At 31.9% G+C, this 21,185-nt stretch overlaps 1 protein-coding gene across 3 annotated transcripts in view; it reads right to left on the reverse strand.

The window, feature by feature from the left end:
- Window positions 1-5,416: 5,416 nt before the first annotated feature.
- Dus4 (Dihydrouridine synthase 4) overlaps window positions 5,417-21,185 on the reverse strand; it is a 41,332-nt gene continuing 25,563 nt past the window's right edge. For all 3 annotated transcript variants that reach the window (XM_076495532.1, XM_076495533.1, XM_076495534.1), the window contains 5 exons: window positions 18,646-18,687; window positions 15,871-16,011; window positions 15,153-15,361; window positions 6,946-7,213; window positions 5,417-6,001 (listed from right to left, as the gene is read on the reverse strand). In XM_076495532.1, coding sequence (XP_076351647.1) covers window positions 6,963-7,213; window positions 15,153-15,361; window positions 15,871-16,011; window positions 18,646-18,687 — 643 coding nt within the window. In that variant the 3' untranslated portion in view covers window positions 5,417-6,001; window positions 6,946-6,962. The remainder of the gene's footprint in view (window positions 6,002-6,945; window positions 7,214-15,152; window positions 15,362-15,870; window positions 16,012-18,645; window positions 18,688-21,185) is intronic.

Consider the following 21,185-nt stretch of genomic DNA (forward strand, 5'->3'; position numbering starts at 1 on the left):
CAAGTTCTGTATCCCATTGGATTTTCAGAACTAAGCTTATCAGTCATTGTTTTCTCTCTTTTCGTAACTCCGACTGCCGAAACATACACAAACAGGGCCCTTGACCCCTCTTGTCGGGCAAATCTTGGCCACTGAGTGGGACCTGATGATTCCAAAGCTAAATTAAATAAATTGCACATCGAATCTGGCTTAAGCACTTTGTAAAGGATGGAGCTCACAATTGGCAAAGTAATGGTCCTCCCAACCTCGAGTATTAATCAAGTCTTGGTCTAGAACTAGTAATGCTATACGGTATCACCGTATCACAAGTAGTGGTATGTTTTGTCACTAACGTATGCCTAGAATTAATGTATTATGACAAAAAAAGAACGAAATAATCAGTGTATGTTGTTTTAAAATTTTAAAATGTCTCCCAAAAAAACAAAATTATTTTATTTACAAAAAGCTTTTTACCCAGAGCTTAATCACCGTAAGAAGAAAATAAAACGAAACATCTGTTAAGCTTGGTACGGAGATTCATAGCATGAGACCATGTACAGCCTGTGGTCTATAAATAGATCTTTTCAAAGAAAAAACGCAAAAAAAATCTGGTTTTCGACTGTTCGATTGTTTTTTCAAACTTAATTGGGGGAATTGCTGAATATCTTCCAAGCCATAATTTTTAACATATCTAAAGTTTTATGTCTATTAAACTACGCCTTTTCTTGAAATTTCTAAACGGACAACAGGTCTGCATCCCGTAACTTCGGTCATGGAGACCCTTAGGAATGTTTTAAGTAGGGTCTCGAAATTTTAAGTTTTAATTTTATTATGTATCTCTTATCACTTTGGAGGTTGGGTTTCCCTAAAATCTGACTTGAGGAACCGGTGTACCTTATTTCCCTTAGCTTGTACGAACTGTAAAATTGCCTTAAGGAGTAAAAATAAAGGCCCGAGTTTATTCTGTTTGTAGGGGTCTCAGTTACTGAGTATCTTAAAGATACTTAATACTATGTTAGGGGATGTGACCCGCAGTTATTAAAAAAAGAGGCTTTGCCCTCGTTCAATAATCAGCAGAAGTTACTGAGACATATACAACAGGCTCTGTAAATAATGCAACATATTTTATGGTACTACGCTAATTGCCAGTTTGCTATAGAGTGGATTGGTCGGATACTTTTATTATTATTATTATTATTTTGCCTCTCGATTCCATGTAGGAACATAGGGCCGCAATCACTTGCGGATTTATTAACAGGCTGGTTTTTATTATCGGCTACTTTAAAATGTTAATAATCGGTCGAAAAATTGTTCACAATAACAAATGTTCTTTAAAGTTTATCCACTTTAAACAAAAAACAAATACTCTTGATGATAAGGTGTATTCATGAATTGCATATATAAATTGTAGTGTTGTAGGTGTCCTAGAATTTGTCCACTTTTTTTTCAGTTGGTGATCATGGATTACCATTATAAATCCGGAGCACAAAAACGAAAGGAAAGGGCTGCAAGGGTAAAAAATAAAAACGGGGTCAGCAAACTCTTACAAGTCCAGGCTTTTCAACGAAAGTTAGAGATGTTACAGTGGTCGATAATGTAAAAAACAGTCATATTGGAGAAGGTAATCAAAACATAGTTTCAGAAACAATTTTTTTTTAGTCAGGAAAGCAATGTTTCTGAAGAACAGGCGTGTTTGAAAGAAACACAGTCATTGGGCTTTGACATAGGGATTCTACAAAATGAAAATTCCTCCGTCACTGAAGTTGAAGAGGCAGTCAGGCTAGGTCCGGAAAAAAACTTCTTTCCTATTTTCCCGACGATGCATCAGAACATTCACTTCCTATTAGTCTTCTTAATATGAAGAAAGGGGAAACTGTTCCAGAAAGTGTCTGGAGCAAATGCAGCAATCACAATTTTGTTTTCCATGTTTTTCACTTACAATAAATGGAAAAAAATTCCATGACACGATTCTTGACCATCAAAACAGTGTAAACCATAAAATGTGTTATGCTAAATGACGAAACATGGAGAAGAATATCAAATCTAAGTCAATGGTTGGCCAACTACTTTTCCAGGTCATTCAGAACCAGGTAGCTGTACGAAAACAAATACTGCATAGAATTCTGGATGTAACATTGTGCTCAGGGGAAAGAGGTTTGACGCTCGGGGGGGGGGGGGAGCCATCCTATCGGAAACCTCAGGAATAGCAATTTCCTGAGTATTTTAGAGTTGATTAGTTATTATGATCCATTTCTCAAATAACATCTATGCAAGGTGAAAGATTCTCAGACCAATAAGGCTAGGCTGCAAGTTCATTACCTTTCCCCAGAAAATCAGAATAAGTTTATCAACTGCTGAGCTCAAACTGTGACTAAGGCAATCCTAAGTAAGTGAGAAACTACCAAGTATTTTTCTCTTCTAGTAAATGCAACTCCTGACTCAGCACACGTTGAAGAAACTGTTTATACTTCGTTATGTCCTCTGCAACAGTGAGACTGACATGTATGAAATAAAAGAAATGTTTCTTGAGTTTGTAGACTGTAATAAAAAAGACAGGAGAAGCAATTTCGTGATTGGTTCACGACGTTTTACAGAAGCACAGTATACCAATTGCAGACTCCTGTAAACAAGGTTATGACAATGGCAACAACATGAGTGGATCTTACAAAGATGATCAAGCTCATATTCTGAAAGACAACCCCCTAACCACATACACACCATGTGCTTGTCACAGCTTACATCTATGTGGCACCTATGCTGCTGAAATTTGTCCATTCTGTGGCATTATCCAAAAACTCTAAAACCTGTTTAGCTCCAGCCTGCAACGATGGGAAATGTTGAAGGAAGACATGGTGGTCTGCGAGAGTTGATAGTGTTCGGCCCTTTGCAGTTCATCTGCCAGGCATAAAGGCAGCCATTGACACAATGCAGTAACTGAATCTTACGGCATAAACAAGATCGGATCTCGAGGGCATTCAGGATTATATCAGTTCATTTGAGTGCATCCTCATGTCATCCATTTTGTTGGAAGTTCTAACTACAATTGATTTCCGGAACAAAGTTTTACAAGCCAGAGACGCAACTCTTAACATAGAGGTTAAGCATATAAAAAGTCTGCTGGACAACCTTAGAAATCTGAGAGAGAAGTGGGACACAATTTTACTAGAACTCAAACTTATGGCTGCCTACATTGGTATAATCCCACCTTTGATAGCCAGAAGGCGTAAAGTGCGGAAAAAGTTTGCGGACGAGTCGCTGAGTGAAGAGGTGGTACTATTAAATACCGAAGATTATTTCAAGAATAATGTTTTCTATGTTCTTCTGAATTGCATCATTGCAAACATGACTAGGCGCTTTGAGACAGTAAAGGAGTTGGATACGACATTTAGTGTTTTGTGGAAGTACACTAGTCTTAATATTGGAGAAGTTCATAAGCAAGTCCATATCATTTGTAATAAGTTTAATGTTGATGTGTCAGAGAACTTAAAGAAAGAACTGGAACACCTGAAAGCGATTCACTCAAAAAATCTGGGGTCATCACCCATGTCACTGTTTAATCTATTAAATAAACTTCACCAGCTGAAACTATTCACCTTGTTCCCAAATATTTGCATTTTACTCAGAATTTTCTGTATCCTACCAGTCACTGTTGCTGGGGCAGAGCGATCATAAAAAATGTACTGAGGTCAACAGTGTGTCAAGATCGACTATCAAGTCTGGGAATACTATCATTGTAAGCACCCCTTGCAAGAAAATTAAATTATGATGAAGCTATTCAACTGTTTGTGAGTAACAAGGCTTGCAAAGCTCATTTGGACAAGTGAAACATTATGTGGATATACATACAGGTGAGTCATTATTGTGATACTTTCATATACAGTGAATAAGTTTAATGTTGATGTGTCAGAGAACTTAAAGAAAGAACTGGAACACCTGAAAGCGATTCACAGAGAAAATCAAGGAAATCTGGGGGTCATCACCCATGTCACTGTTTAATCTATTAAATAAACTTCACCAGCTGAAACTATTCACCTTGTTCCCAAATATTTGCATTTTACTCAGAATTTTCTGTATGAAGTTTCTACTGAAATTCTTGATTACGAGAAACCCACTTGAAATACAAATATATCTCAGAATGGCTGAAGATGACCTAGGAAGGTGGAAACGTTGTTCTCCCCTTATTAATAAAAGTGTTAATACCCATAGCAACCATTCTAAGATACATTTCAACTGAAACGTTGTTCGTGAATTTAAGCCTTGTGTCAAATTGAAAAACTCTGTGACTTATATTATTACCAGTTCCTAGCTGCTGTAAGGAGTACGGTGATAAGTCTTCTGACCATGTACTACAGTTCACCACTGGCGCCACCTGGTATTGGACTGAAGTTGACCTATCACATAGCTCTTCCGTTAGCCTAGTGTAGGTTCTGTGCTTGTATATTATTCCCATTCTTGTGACATTTCACTTAATCCTTCTTTCTAGATATAGTGTGTACAGACCAGGTGCAGTCTCCCATGGTACAGGATGTTGCACTTCAGGGGATTCCCTTCAGGAATTTCCTAAAAGTGGCTCATCTATGTAAATTTTTGCACTAGCCTTTCCACCACTTCAATGTGGAATTTTAGTTACAGTTGAGAGGGGGTTATTTATATATCATATTAGAAGTCAACATTTTCAAACACAGAAAATGTATTTTTCACAATTACTAACATCTTCTCACACTTCCCACCTATTCTCTCCACTTTTAGGATGTTTTTTTTTTTCTTGTCCAATATTGAAATTATGAGTCAACAATCAGTATTGGAGGAGTTTTGTGCTTGGAGGTAGTGTCACACTCTACCAGTAGAGTTCTTGCATGCAACAATATAGCAATATCATGCTATGTGATTAGGTGGGAGCCTCAAGATTAGTGGAGAGCAAGAAAGGTTGAATACAGAGGGCAGCACTGAATTTGTATGCAAAAGAAGGTTTCAATTTTGGAAAATGTTAACTTTTGATGATTTATACAAACACACTCACATAAATATGTTGAGTAACCATTTTTAATTACTTACATACACAAACTCACATGAACATGTTAAGTAAAAGTATTTTGATTATTTATACACATTTATATGAGCATGTTGAGTAACTATTTTTGGTGACTTATAAACACACATTAATAAGTTGAGTAATGGCTTGTGATTACCAATACACTTGCATGAATAAGGTGAGCAACCACTTTAAATTTTAATGATTGAAACCCACACTTAAAGGTAACATCTTCCATAACTGAAAGTGCATTTCTGATAGATTCCTCTGCAAACAGAATAGCTTGTTGTGTGAAAGAACCAAGCTATTCTTTGTGAAAAGCTGAGGTATTGTCTTGAAATGAACATGCTGAATAACCATTTTCAATTATTTATATACACATATAAATGACTTTGTTGAGCACACTTCTGTTAATTTCCACAGATATACTTTAATAATATGTTGAATAACACTATGTAACACAAATTTTGTTCCTGGATAGTATGTGTTATTTCTTTATTGCTTATGTTGTAAAAGTACAGAAAATGGCCATTATTCCCTTCAAACTATGCTTTTGTGACCTGGATAATGAAACTTGCAAATTTGCACATTTTTCATTTACATTAAGGTCTGAATAAAACAACATATGAATCACAATTTACATGTATTTATACTAAAGTTATACAAAAAATGTTTAGAAGTGAGTAGTTTTTCAAGATTTGCAACTGTAATGTAAATCACTTTCATGTATCAGCCCCCAAATTTTGTTTCCCATCACGTTTTCGTTATACACTCCTTGGTAGTGGCATTCAAAGTCCAGTATATCCAGTGAAAACACTCGCCTTGCTCCTCTGAGTATGCTCCATGTTCTCCTTAAATTTATCAAGATGAGCATCAAGGATATGGAGTTTCAGGGACATCCTGTAGCCCATTTTGCTGTAGTTTGAAGAGAAAAATAGGTCTTTTCCATTTACTTTAGGCATAAGCAATTGGGAAATAATACTTTCTGCCCTGGAACAAGAAACAGTAAAAATTTTGTTACATGGTGTAATCATTTACATGCAGACACACAGTTACAAAGCATCTGGCAATTTTACAGGATAGATATGAATTCCAGTTCTGTTTATTTAATTTAAATAATTGAATGCCTGTCATCATAGATTACTGAAAAAAATGTTTTAATAATTTTGCACCATTAAGAATCTTTAAGCACATTTCAGTAAGTTACCTTAGTCCTGTCATGCAAGAACTTTGTTAAAATATAATATAACAATTCAATTATTAGAAACCAAAAAACCTGATTTAAATATAACACTAGAGTTGAAATGAAACACTCAAAATATAAAGACTTTTATCCACAAAGAATATTCTAAGAACTTAGCTATTAAAGTGAGTGTTTCAATATCTTAACATTCTAAACAACAATATTTAAAAGGAAGTTACTTTTAAGTGGTTATAATATAGTAGTAACTGTACCAGTTTTAATTTTACTCAGATTTAACCAGCTTGATTGTTTTCATGAATTATGAAAATAAATAATTTATAAATAAAGTGAAATTTCATAAATTTAAAAAAATTCCTTCTTCAATAACTTAAAATTATCTTTAAATAGTATTTACCATATTACTATATAGCACTTGTAATATTTTATCATGTATGTATTGTTAATGCAATAGTTCTGTTCACATGTAAAAAAGTGTCTGAATTTAACTAGTGTAAGTTTGGAAAAAATTACTAAAGTACTTTATATTACATGGCCATTTCACTAAAACTTTAAAATCCTCACAGATTAAATATAAAACTGTTTATCCCATTACTATTTTCTTTGTTTATTGGTGAGCACAAAGCCTACAAAAGGAGCCATACATGTGCCATTCCCACTACAGGTATTCAAACTAAGGAGCTACACTACTGTAATCAAACATACATCCAAAAAAACAGAAATAAGTACTCACACAACATTTTATGATTGTCAACAAAAATCATAATTCATTTGAAGGTAATCCAAGACAGCAGCTGTGCTGCTTAGTGTATTGAAAACTCTGCGTTCAGGACGAGGCATGATTTTTTCCAGCATGTACATCAGATGGTGATGGAAGCTGGTGAAATGGGTCCCAAGGTTCAATGAAATGTCCAGCCAATCTTGTACACAATCTCTAGGGGTATAGTGATAGCCAGCAAACAAAGCTGGATTCTGCAGAAGACCTCTAGCTGACATTACACCTGCATATGTAAACAAACACCTCACAGTATAGTCTCAAAATACCTAACACTAACATAGTTGAATCCTGAAGAAGTTCTCTAGCTTACATTACATCTACATGTAGAAATTATAATCTGAGAGTTTAAGTCTTAGAATTTCTGTTATTAACATTCTGAATTCAAAAAAACTCTTCTACTCGACAATTACACCTACTTGAATAAACAAATATCTCACAGTTTAGTCTAAGAATATCTGTCATTAATATTGTTTGATCATGAAGTAGTGCTATCAGGAAGACATTACACCTACATGTACAGATAACCAACTCCAAGTTTAATCTTGTCACTAACATTGCTGAATGCTGAAGATATCCTCCAGAAGTTGTCCACTTACATTACACCTACATTTACAAGCATTTTATGGTTTAGTCTCAGAGTATCTGTCACTAATAATGCTGGATTGTGAAGAAGTCTTCCATCTGGCATTACACCTACATATATCAATGCACATCTCACAGAATACCTGTCTTTAGCATTTTTGGATTATACAGAAGTCTTCTAGCTGAAATTACACTAACATGTGTAAATATACATCTTACAGTTTGTTTAACATATGTAATTAACACAGTTAATTCTGAGGTAGTAGACCAGATGACATCACACTTACATGTATATACAAACATTAAGCACATTTGATACTTTTCACTATGATATAGGTCTAGCTTATCTCTCTTTGGTTAACTTGTGTACAGGACTATTGATGATGAATGTAATTCTCCAAACCCAGTATAACCCAAATACACACATTGATCAAAGTGTAGGTTGAACTGGACCTCTCTTAACCTTAGACTTTGATATTAAACAATTTGTGGAATATTAAGTTTATTTATTATTTCATAATTTACTCTAATAATATCTGTAATTAACACTTTCATTCTGAAGTAGTCCTCTACCTGATATTACACTTACATATATATAAATATACAACTCCCAGTTCAGTCTCAGAATACCTCTCATTAACATTGTTGAATTTTGAAAAACTCATCTACAAGATATTATATCTACATCAATAAAAAAAAATCTCACAGATTAGTCTCAGAAAATATGTCATTAACATTATAAAATTCTGAAGAAGTCCTACAGTTGAGATTACATACATATAAACAAAGATCTAAGACTTTACTCTCATAAAACACATTACTAACATTTTTGGAAACTCAAGAAGTCATCCAGAAGTCCTCTGCTTGACATTAAACCAATGTTTGCAAACAAAAATATCACACATTAAGCTCCAGATACCTGTCATTGATATTGCTGTATCCTGAAATACCCTCTAGTTGGTATTACATGTGTACAAAACAGCTATAGTTTATCTCAGAATATTTGCCATTAACACTTTTGGATTTTGAAAAAATCTTCAAATGTATAAAAATATCTCACAGTTTAATCTAGGGATGCTTACAACTAACACATTTTGATTCTAAAGAACTCTTCTTTAACTGGCATTACACCTACATGTACAAGTAAACATCTCAAACTTAATTCATTCACAGAATATGTGTCATTAACATTGTTGAACTCTGATGAAATCATATCTGGCTGATAATACTCCTATATGTATAAATAAATACATCACAATTAACCCTCAGAATTTATGTATTAACATTCTGGTATTCTGAAAATATATAAACTAATATTACACCTTCATGTATGAATAACCATCTCAAGTATCTGTTCCAAACATTGTTGGATACTGAAGTTATCCTCCATGAGTTATCCAGCTAACATTACACCTAAATTTAAAAAAAACCTCATGATTTACTTTCAGAATACATGCCATTAACTTCATTGGATGCTGAAGAAGTCCTTTAGCTGGCATTAAAATGGCATGTATAAAATAAAATCTCAAAGTTTAATCTGAAAGAACCTGTTATTAACACAGTTTGATTTTGAAGAAGTTCCCTATCTGACATTACAATTACATACATAAGTGAACATTTCACAGTTTAATAACAGAAGCTGTTAACAGTTTTGGATTCTGAAGAAGTCCTGTAGCTAATGTCGCAAACTAAAGTTTAGTCTCACAATATCTGTCATTAACATTTTTGAATTCTTAAGTCCTCTAGGTGATATTACACCAACATATGTCAAAAACATCTGATAGTTTAGTCTAAGAATGCATGTCATTAAGACTGTGAGATCCTGAGAAAGTCCTCTTGTTTAAATTACACATACATGTATAAAGAAACATTTAACACGTTAACATTATTAATAAGTGTCACTAACATTGTTGGATACTATAGAAGTCAATTGACACTACACCTACAAACAAGCTGCAATATTTTCCAACACTGAAAACGTATTTCTGATAGATATTGATCTCTACTTTCACAAATTTTACGCATCATTAACTATAGGGGCTCCCACCTAATTTCACATGATTACGCTTGGTATAGCTATGTTGAAGCATGCAAATGAGCTTGAAATAAATCTCTACCACACTAATACATTTTCCTAGAACAGCTGACCATTTCTATATATATATTTTGGATCATAGATATCACTTCAAGATTAGGCAAAATAAGATGCACTGAAAGTGGAGAGAGAATGGGTAGGAAGTGTGAGGAGATAGGCATCTATTGGAAATATATTTTTAATACTGGAAACTGTAAACTTTAAATATGATACCTGACTAACACTAACATAATAGCTAGAATCTTACAATGAAATGGTTGAGGGACTCATGGAATATTACATCATAAAATATAGTCAAACCTGTGTGAAACCACACCTCATTTGTAAATATGCATGCCACCAAGCTAGGCAGAAGGGATGCAAGTCTAATTTTGGAAAAGGATACACGAGATGGTGTTACGTGGCTAGGATATGTTAAAACATTCTCATTGTGTGAGTCAAAACCAGGTGGTATCAGGTATGTTTTCTAGTTCATGGTAGGAGGAGGGTCCCAATCATCTTTATCTTAAGACCAGATGCAGAAGGGAAAACTTCCATGCCAGTAACCTAAGCAGGGCACATATATGCAGACCCAGTACATATCCAATGCAAAGTTACCCAGGAACCCAATATATTTTAGCAATAGTAGGAAAGGAAAATGCAAATGTGATGGGTAAACTCCAGTTCAAAACCAGGTGATACTGGGAATTTTTTTCCAGTCCATAATGGGAGGACAGTTCCTACCAACTGCATATATGATGATGCTTGTCCCAGAACTAACATCCAGGCAGCCACTGAACTGGAGAAACAAGGTGACACTGGGTTTGTGATTTCCAGCCCATTGGAGGAGAAGAATACACATTATTTACACCAAAATGCCACCACCATCCTTTTCTTGACTAAGTGGTAGTTGTTGCATGTAAGAAGAAGCTTTCATGATCCACCAGCCCAGTGGCTAAGAACTGGTAGGTGGCAAGGACTCTCGCACTCCAACAGAAGAGGGGGGAGGAGAGAAAATGTAGTGAGGAGTTAGAGAAATACATTTTACAACTGTGCAATAGGCAACCACAAAAACCCTATTTTCAAAAGAAGCACAGTCCCAGTTTATTCAACTAGGACTACAGGGATGGGTAGCAATCCCAATACTGCTTTACTCCTGATAGTTCATAAGTTGGGACAGTCTGGAACATATATTATTTATGAAACAAAAAACTTTGAGAAACTCCATTCAAGCAGTTTTGTGGAACATCCCATATTATAAGTAAGTGTTATAGACCTCAAAAGTCACATGGTGCAGGTTTAAAGTTAAGTACACCTAAACATGTATCACTCACTTCTAAGTAGGTTCCCCAGATATAAACATAAGCCACTGTAAAGGGAAAATAGTTAGAAAAAAAAACTTACCCATTCAGAGTTAGTTAGTGATGTAGAATGGCAAAAGAAGCAAGTTGGTATCATGAAGAAGAAGAGAAAACCATATGATAAAGGTGATGTGAAAGTAGAGGAAGCATCCCAATCACAATCCCACATGAACTCAACTAACAAATGACAGAAATGAGCAACCAAACAGACATTAAAGTGTCAGATTTGGTGAGAGAAGATCTAAAAGAGTCAGCTTGAGTCTACAGCCAATTAGGCACAGGCTAAATAGATAAGCTTCTGTAACCATTCTTTGAGGGTAATGGGGAAAATATCATATGAAAATTAATTCCATAGAATAAATAGATGGTAGTGTGAACTGTGAAAAAGAACAGTGCCATCCAATAAAAGTGAACCTCATAAGTGGGACAGAGAAAACAAACAGAAACAGAAGCAAAATATAAGTGAGAAACAGAAGAAGGAGAACTAAAAGTGAATACCCTTTTCCATTCATGAGCTACAGACATTTTTGGGAGAAAAGTGCAAGCAGGATAACAAATAATATAAAAACATGTATAAAATACAAGAAGTATCAATAGCAAACATATCAGTTATTTTATAGTCACAGCAAAAAGGAAGAAATAGGACTTTAGGGAAAAGAATACAAGGAACAAGAGAGTTTTAGAGCCTCCTGGAGGACTACCACAGATCTGATTATATGTCTCCATATCACTATGAATAAGAGCACTAACAATCTCAACTGAGAGTGATCCCCATTTTCAACTGTTGTGTCATGCTAGATGTTAATAATCCAGAAATTCATATCATAATCAGCTTGCTGATCAGAAGAAGAAAAAGAAAATTTTAATTCTCAATATTATTATTATGAAAATTAACAAGATAAAAGATAAAATTCAAAGTATCTCTGAATGATAATACTACGGGAAAACCCACTAGTAATGTTTTGTTGGGAAAAAGTGATAAAATTAACTTAATGAGGTGCTTATATTCAATTATATACAATAGGTGCAGGGTATCATGAGACAAATAATGCCATGATTGGAGCATGCAAGAAAAAATCAGGCCAATGTTTAGATAAGTAAGTATGAAACCCTGGTTGTTGAAGATAAGCTATAAGTGTCAGTGAAGATAAATATGTTATGAAAGCTGAGTGTTACATAATACCTTACACTATATGTAGATACCATAATGACCACTGAAGTGTGCAAACTAATTCTTACTTCCTACTTGTAATCACTTCAGCCTTCTGAAACAACTACTACTAGCCACAAATGATAAGGATTACCTAACAGGTTCATTTAATGATAAAAGTATAAGGAACTGGTTAAATAAGAATCTGTAGTCAGACTTTTTTTTTTACATGAACAATAATCATAGAAACCGATCACATACTCAAACAGTAAAGTTACACGAAAAAGAAATTAAAAATGTAAAATAGTCATTGACAAAGAATTAATGAAAAGTTACATAAAGTTCTGTTGTTTAACTTTTAATATCAATCATCACTTTAATTTATTTTCTTATCAACATCAGTAACATTGATGTGGATGGCAATGACTATTTGAAAACTTTTTATAAACAAAGATCCAAATTTTTAGGAATGTACTAAAGATAACTGAAACTACATAGAACATAACAATTGTAAAGCTCTTAAGAAAGGTTTACATACTTTTTCATATACATTCTAAAAATTTAATAATAATATTTTTTTTCAATTCCCAAATTATATAAGTCATCATGCAAACAGAGGTCCATAGCCTGTATAGTAAAAATCTAAAAGTAAGAATTATATCAATTCCAACTGTTAAGCATCTCAAATATAGTGTGATGCAAAATATCACTTTCCACCATAACAACATACCTGAGTTTCATGCTTTCTTAAGAATCAAAAAACCTCACTAACAGTATGGGTAACAATTGAATCAAAAACCTCACTAACAGTATGGGTAACAATTGATTACCTATGGCAAATTGGTTCTAGAAGTATTTTGTAGTTTGCTTATTATTTATAATTACAATAACATTTATTATCCAATGTTATTGTAGATTTTTAGCAATTCTTCCGGTAGAAATTATTGCATAATATGATTTTTAAATCATGTTTCTGTTTCAGTAATTTTTTTCTCTTCTGTTGTTATCTTAATTGGTTTGTGTGTAATTAATTTTGGAAAAATGTGTGGAAATAACTGCAGCATGGGTAAAAAACAGGACATTTTGTCATGTTATCAATGAGCACATTTCAAACAGCTGCAAAGGCAGGACTTAAAGAAATCATTGTGGTACGTGTTTCATCATTACCCTGTACATTACAAAGCATTTAAACAAATACTGTAAAACTTTAGAAATAGAGCTGGTATAAATTTAAAGACTTTTATGCCAAAATAATTTACTTTTGATTTGTATAATCTTTATGCCACTTTTCCAAATAATCAAATGTAAAAAATATTTTCTTATCAATCTAAAGATAATCTAAGACCTTTGATAAATTAATGCTTTGTGTAAGTGAACATGAATATTTGTGTCATAATATTAAACATAAAATTATCCTTTTCAAGCTAAACAAAATCTTACACCATGTGAATTTTTTTTTATGACATCACTTTCGTACAGTTTGTCAAATATATCTTTGAACAAATACAATACATAGCTCTAGGGCCACAACAGGCTCTCAGAAACAAAATTCATTACTTCAACCATGTTTAGATATTACAAAAGTATTATTAGCTGTGAACAGAATGCTGCTGCTTTACAAATAGATTTAGAACATTTCAAGAGTTGATTAAATAAATGGCAGATGGGTATTAATTATAATCAATGGAAAATAATGCTTTTGGATGATCACAATTTCAATTATAACTTGGATGGGAATAACCTTAATAGTGTCATGAAAGAAATGAATCTTGATGTAATAATTGATCAATCTCTTAAGCCATCCAAGCAGTGTGCTGTTGCTAGTGGTAAACAGGTGTTTAGGTTGTATCTACAGAAATATTGAATACAAGTCTAAAGAGGTCACAATATCATTGTATAGATCATTAGTTAGACCACATTTGTGGTCAGTCTTAGGTTCCTTCCTAAGGAATTGAATTATTGGAAAAGGTTCAGAGGAGAGATAATAGTGCCTGGTATGGAGGAGTTGTCATATGAGGAAAGATTAATATTTCTAAATTATTTTATCTTCGAAAAAGAAGAGAAACAGAAAATCTGGTTGCAGTGTTTAAGAATGTAAAAGGAATTGACAGTGTTAATGCATCATCTTTTTTCCTACTTAATAGTGAGAACAATAAGACTAGGGAACCCAAACATACACTCTGGCAAAGCAGAAGTCAATTTCAGCTAAGACTGTTAGATTTTTCTAAAAGAATGGCTGGTTACAAGGTCACACAAGTTAACAGACCCAATATAATTACGGTAGAAAAAAAACACACACAAAATATAAAGTTTTACTGAACACAAGTTTATGAAATGTATTTAGGAGGTTTTAGAGAATACATAAATAAGGTTTTTTAATCATGAGATGAAAATCACGGCACACTTGGACTAGTAATAAAACAGGCTCTATACTTTCAACAAATCTTTAGTAAAAATACTTCATTAAAATCTGATTTATATTGTATACAAAAACTTGTAATATCTACTAAAGTCTACCAAATTTTGTAAGAATACATGTATTGCATCAAAAGTTATAGTATATATACTTAACTTGTGTATATTACATATACTTAGCCAGCCCAAAAGGATTAACATAAATTTGACATTTTTATGTAAAATTGGATAGCTGCTTGCCTACACTGAATCTCAGAAATATATATTTTAAGACTAGGATAGCTTTATATTTTTCACAAGATTAACAGGTTTCTAGATTATAATGTGGGACTTAAGCTACATGTTTTGTTAATGATAGAGGATAGAGCACACATAGCAATTCATCAAAATTAAAAATATTTTAGATAAGTTAAGAAAAATAGAAGTTATACAATATTTTTCTGTTCTAGTAATTATCAGGAAAAGTGCATTTAATAAAGTAACACATATTAAAATCCAAAATTAATCATTATAAATTTAAAACAAACTCCTTAAAGACCTAGAGCACTCAGAATTTGAAGAGATTACAAATTGTACATACCATTAACTCCTGTCTGTTCATAGAGGTTATCAGCATCTTTCAGTGAAAACACATCTCCATTACCAAAAACTGGAATACTTAAACTATCTTTCACAGTTTTGATAGCTTGAATATTTACTGGTTCTTTCCTTTGTTCTAGAGTACGTCCATGAATTGTGATAAATGACACTCCAGCTTGTTGTGCTTTCTGGCACAAATCTACAGTTTTTCTAAAAATAATGAAAGGAACCTGCTTTCACTTCACAGATTGCTTCATAAAGTAATCATAACAAAATTAAAATAAAATAAAAAAAAACTATACTTCACTTCTATTTATGTTTACAGAAAGGTATGAAACATCTGTTTCTAATATGACTAAATATATATATATACATACACACACACACAAGGTGGCATATTTTCATTAACTTATAATTGTTTTGAACTGTACTACACTGTACAGGGCAGCCCATAAGTTCCTGTCCATCCATATATCTTATGTATCCAGTGTATCTGTGTGCTATCCCTCATTCTCGCTGCATAATATTATGCCATGCCATATTCTGCGAGACATTTTCCTCAACATAGCAGGGGTTATTGTACCAAATGCCACAGTAACAGCTGCCTTCAACTCATCATTAGTATTATTGAATATAACATAATAGCATATGGATGGGTAGGGACTTATGGGCCACCTTGTATATTGCAGTTCTATAAGTAAGTAAATATACACTCTTACCTAATGTCATAGTGGATCCTTATTTTGATAGAAATTAAAAACTTCTGGTCACTAATTCGATTTCTAGTTTGAAGGACCATGTCTTTGACAAGTTCTGCATTGTTGATCAGGTAGGCACCATAATGTTCTGATAATGCCCATCTATATCAAACAAACATTAAACTAACACAAATTACACATACAAAGATATGATAAACAAGAAGGGAAACACATTATGCAAACACACACTATTCATTCAAAACCATATTTCACCATTATTTGAACTTAAAAAGAAATTATTTTTAGTAATTTCTGAAACTATCTTAATTATTACACTACATACAGTTTGCAACCACTTAATGTATAATATTTTTTTAAATATTTCATGATATGTACATATTTCTCAAATGGTTATGTTCATGGTACAAAACATTTTCTTTTTGTGTACTTAAATAAATCTTTTTTTTATAATTTTACTTAATATGTGGTACAGTTATCAAGATTATAATTTTTAATTAAAAAACTTAATTCAGGGTCTGAGAAAAATAAGAGCAGAATTTAACTGAAAATCAATCAATACATAATTATTTTATTATTATGTTGTAGTGGTCTAAACATTTTTTTATGCTAAGAACTATATACTAATTAAATATTTTTAATTTTTTGTCATAAAATTGGTTTCAACACAGATTTATTTCAGTTAGTTGTAAGAAAATATTTCAAATGATTCAGAAAGTTTAATAATGAGCTTATTGTGGTTTATCAATAAAAGTACTAACTTTTTAAAGTAAAGAGAAATATTTTCATATCTATATAATTATTTCATGTTTGTAAGTCTAGAAAAGCCCATTTTTTATGAAAATTTCAGAAAAGTGAAGCCTTATTTAACATCTTTGCATTTCCTTCAGTTTCATTCTGAAAAACTAAGATTCAACTTTAAGATTTACTTTCAATTCAAAACTATTTCAAGCTGTACAAGTTTTAAAAGTCACACAGAAACTGTTTGTTCTCTGCCATTCATAATTAGCTACACTGACTGTATTTTGTAAAACTTCTATTTGTAAGAAATGTTATAGGAAATGTATCAACACTTTCCTATAAGCCAAGGTGAAGTCTAATACCAGTTGATTTTATTATTTTTTCATGAAAACTAGTTCTGAAATATGATTTCAGAGTATTATTAAATTTTGTTTTAACTTTAATGGTGTTATCTGTTTTTTTATATTAAATGTCCTTTTTTTAGTTGCCAAGAATTGATTAATTATATTAAATAAACTAATTGAGGTAACACTACCACAACTTACACTATCATCACCTAATATAATACTGATGTTTCTTTAATGCCTTTCTATTAAATATAAATGCAACTTTTCTATAAAAATGGTTTAATAACTTTATCCTAGTTTAAGAACTATTTCCTACATAAACCAAACATAATATAAGAATATATTTCTTTTAAATTATTGCTAAACAAGGAATTGTTCAACAAACTAAATAAATCATGAAATAAGTTTACCTGTCTCAGCCAAAAGAACTTTTTGCTTGATACCTACAATATACTAGCTGGTTCTTTTTAGAATAAGTTATTTATTTATATATACCAAATAGAATGTCCTTATACTTTCTGAAGTGCATACAGCAATTATATAGCACAAATAAAAGTGCTACCTTTAATAATAAATGATATTATTATTTTAACTTGTTAAGTTAAAATGAATATTAAAAACACTAATACCAAAAAACATCTTTAATAGCAATGTTTCAGAATTTCACTAAATTCAAACATCAGTGTTAATATCTCACTCAAAAAACAAACAAACCATTAGTTTGTTAGTTCATAATATTCAAACTATAAAAAACAACATTACAAAGCCACCAACCCTGGGGAGCATCAGGGGTTAAACCCAAAAATGTTATCATAAGTGAAGGTTAAAACTATTGCCTATGTGCTAATTTTAAAGAGTATTGTATTCCTCAATGGAAAAACTATTTATTTGTACCTGGATAGTGCAGTTTGTAAGAAAATTGTAAATATTTTTAACCTGAGTAGCTTCAATATTTCTACAATAATTTCTCTCAATTGGCTTAAGATTAGCCTGATCACTAACCTTAGTATACAAACTTAACATTATTTATCACCCAATAATGATCCTAGCATTGCAACACAGTTTTACTAACCATTTTATCCACTTCTAATTTTATAAACATTGAAGAGCCTGCACTGCGTAGAGGTGGAAATGCCAAACAAAATGTAGAAGCTAAATTTGAAAGTATATACCAATCAGTGTTTGCAGCTACTGTTGTCCAGCAGCTTTTCAGTGGACATTATTAGCACTGAATGAGTTTTCATATTCAATCAAAAGTTTAAAAAGAACAAATCTAAACATTTATCTCTGTTCTTTTTAAACTTCCAACTAAATACAAAATCTTGCCCAATACTAATGTTATTTTTTGTAGTTCAACTATTATGAACTAACTTTTCATATATTAACACTACCAAAAGAATTTAAGGATATTCTGAAAGTCTGTACCAAAAAATGTTTTCTGGTATTACCATGTTTTAAATATTTATTATGAAACTGTCTTCTGATGAATCACTTGCTGAGTAACTTTTCTATAAAACATAGCAACACACAATGTACAAACAAGCATATATGCATCATTTACATGTTTAAAAAGTACAATAAAACTCCTTTGCTAAAGTATTATGTGAAATTAGTAACCAATCTTTTATTGGATATACACAGTCAAAATAGCACTATGTTACAAAAACACAAAACAAGTACTAAATGTTACCTCTGAGGGCATCCACAGTTTAAGTCTACACCATCTGCATACCTAAAAATTACCAATTGTGCATTTGTTGATTATTGTCTAGTTTCATAAAAAGGCAAGAAAAAATAGTTCTGTGTTTACAAGTAATTAGTCTTTAGTTTCCTACAGAAAAAAATTGAAACATTTCACAACTTTTCAAGAACAGCAGCAACAGGTACAATTTCATAAATCATAAAGCTATTCTTTTGGGTGGAGAAAATCAAACTGTCATGAGAAGCAGCTGCAGTTATAACTTCTTATGTACTTTATTTTAAGCAAGAATTCCGTACTAGTTGTGGTGAATAAAATTATGTTAATATTTGTATTTCTTATTGTCTTACATTTATGTCACTCTTGAATAACTTATCTTACTTCATAGTCAAATACACTAATAAAAATATTTCTGAAAGATTGAGATAAGTAAACATTTGTAATAACTATGAATATTTTCTCCCATTTTGAAAACATATAATAACAAAAAACCTTATGTGACTTCCATCATTTTATTTAAGTTGTCTATAATATTTTTAACATCATAACAATGGTAAAATATAAATGTGCATCTTTGTAACAAAATTTTCAAAATAAAAAAGGTATAAAAACATTTATATGTACACTTTTATGTATATGTATTACACAGAATTTCACAAGCAAAAATATAGGCAGAAAAACGATATTCAGATTAAATACCTACAAACTGTATGTAACAATATTTTATTTACCAATTCTTCATACTACACTAAAAATGAATATTTCATCTGTACCAAAGAACCGAAATGTTCAATTATTCCACATCCGGTATGTGAGCAAATAAATATATATTTATCATTAGTTATAATAGGCACAAGTAATTTTAATATGTAATACAAGTAGAGCTGGGCAATTTAATAAGTTAATCAATATAAATGATTATCTATGAGAAGTGATTACATGAATTAGTATCCCATAAACTAATCAACTAATCAAAATTATGATTAAATGATTTGAGGGTATTGGGTTTCATTCCCACTGACACTAAATAAACTCATTCTGTCTTCGTTATTGCACAACTAATAATGTGGTTAACATTTGAAAAGTCATTATTATTTTTTTTTAAATTGGATACCAAACATCTCACTCTACAGGTTCTTCTGAAGCTTTCCACTAAATTATACTGCAACAAACAGTATAAAACTTCATATGGTTTAAATAATAAATTGTAATCTGATCTGTATCATGTATTTCTATAGCATATGTTTAATACAGTATAGCTAATTAATTAATAAATTTAACATTACTTGTAGTAAACAAGAGTTCTATCCAAGTTACAGACTGAAATAACAAATGACGAAAAATTAAAATAATTATGATGATAGGCTTCATCCTTTGCCCCCTCACCTGGTGTTGTAAATATTCAATGAAAGAGCTTTTTTAAATTTTCTGTCAGTGTACTTGGTGGGTTTGGTAAGAATTTCCATAGAGAATCATGTTATGTGTTATCTGCTTCCATGATTAAAAAATTATCTACAACTGTACTTCTTTCATGTTGTTGTTTATAAAGAGAGTCAATATGTTCTCCTATCCTTATTTGTAAGGTTCTTCTAGTTTTCACAATGTTTGGGTGATGGCAGATTTTACAAGTGAGCTCATAAAGAATGTTGGAGACAAGACATCCATCTTTAGATTGTAAATGTGATTAGGTAAGACTATTGGCTTCTAAGGGTTTGATGTGGCTGTTCTATAACTTTAATTAGCAGTTCATCCTTCCTTTTAACTCTCTCAGATATAATCTTGTCAATTAGACCACATTTCCTTAGTGTAGTCTCAGTAGCCCTAATTCACAATAATAGCAATATAAATTGATTTCCTGATTGAGTGTTGCTACTATACAATTGTCCCTTAAGATATTCAGAACCTTCTCAAATTACAAAACTGTATAAAGGAGAATCAGAAATCACAGTAAAAACAGGTTAGGTTTCTCTTTTCCATTATGAATAGCTTAATATCAGTGTTATTTGCAAAGAAAAATAAACATCTAAAATTAATACAACAAAACCAAATAATTTTAAACACCTCCAAAGAAAAGTTTCCCAATTTCTACACTTGGTTCATGAACATTAAATCAATCATTTTTTATAAAGAAATGAAAGACTGTCACTCAAGACTTGAGAGCAAATGCAGAAGTATATATGAAAAACAAACCACCAAGTCAGAAACCTATATTAAAAATGCTAGTTTTGACCAAGAAATCATAACAGCAACAGAGAAAAAGGCTTCACAACCTTGACTTCCTCTTTATACCTACTAAGTAAAGGATCTGGTTTTGCAAAAACAACTAAACTTTCCAACAAAGTGTCTTTAAACACATCGCCTTCTCTTGAAGAAATTTTTTTTGTTTTATTCAATGAAACTATTTCTTCAAATTATGATTAAAGGTCTGCTTGCAGTGAACAATAGTGAAAGCAACTGTAATATATATCAAAATATCCTATACCAGTGATAATGAACCTACATAGCACCATGCAAAACATTTTGCTGACACT

Source organism: Tachypleus tridentatus, chromosome 3, assembly GCF_004210375.1.
Source record: "Tachypleus tridentatus isolate NWPU-2018 chromosome 3, ASM421037v1, whole genome shotgun sequence".
NCBI classification, from domain to species: Eukaryota; Metazoa; Arthropoda; class Merostomata; order Xiphosura; family Limulidae; genus Tachypleus; species Tachypleus tridentatus.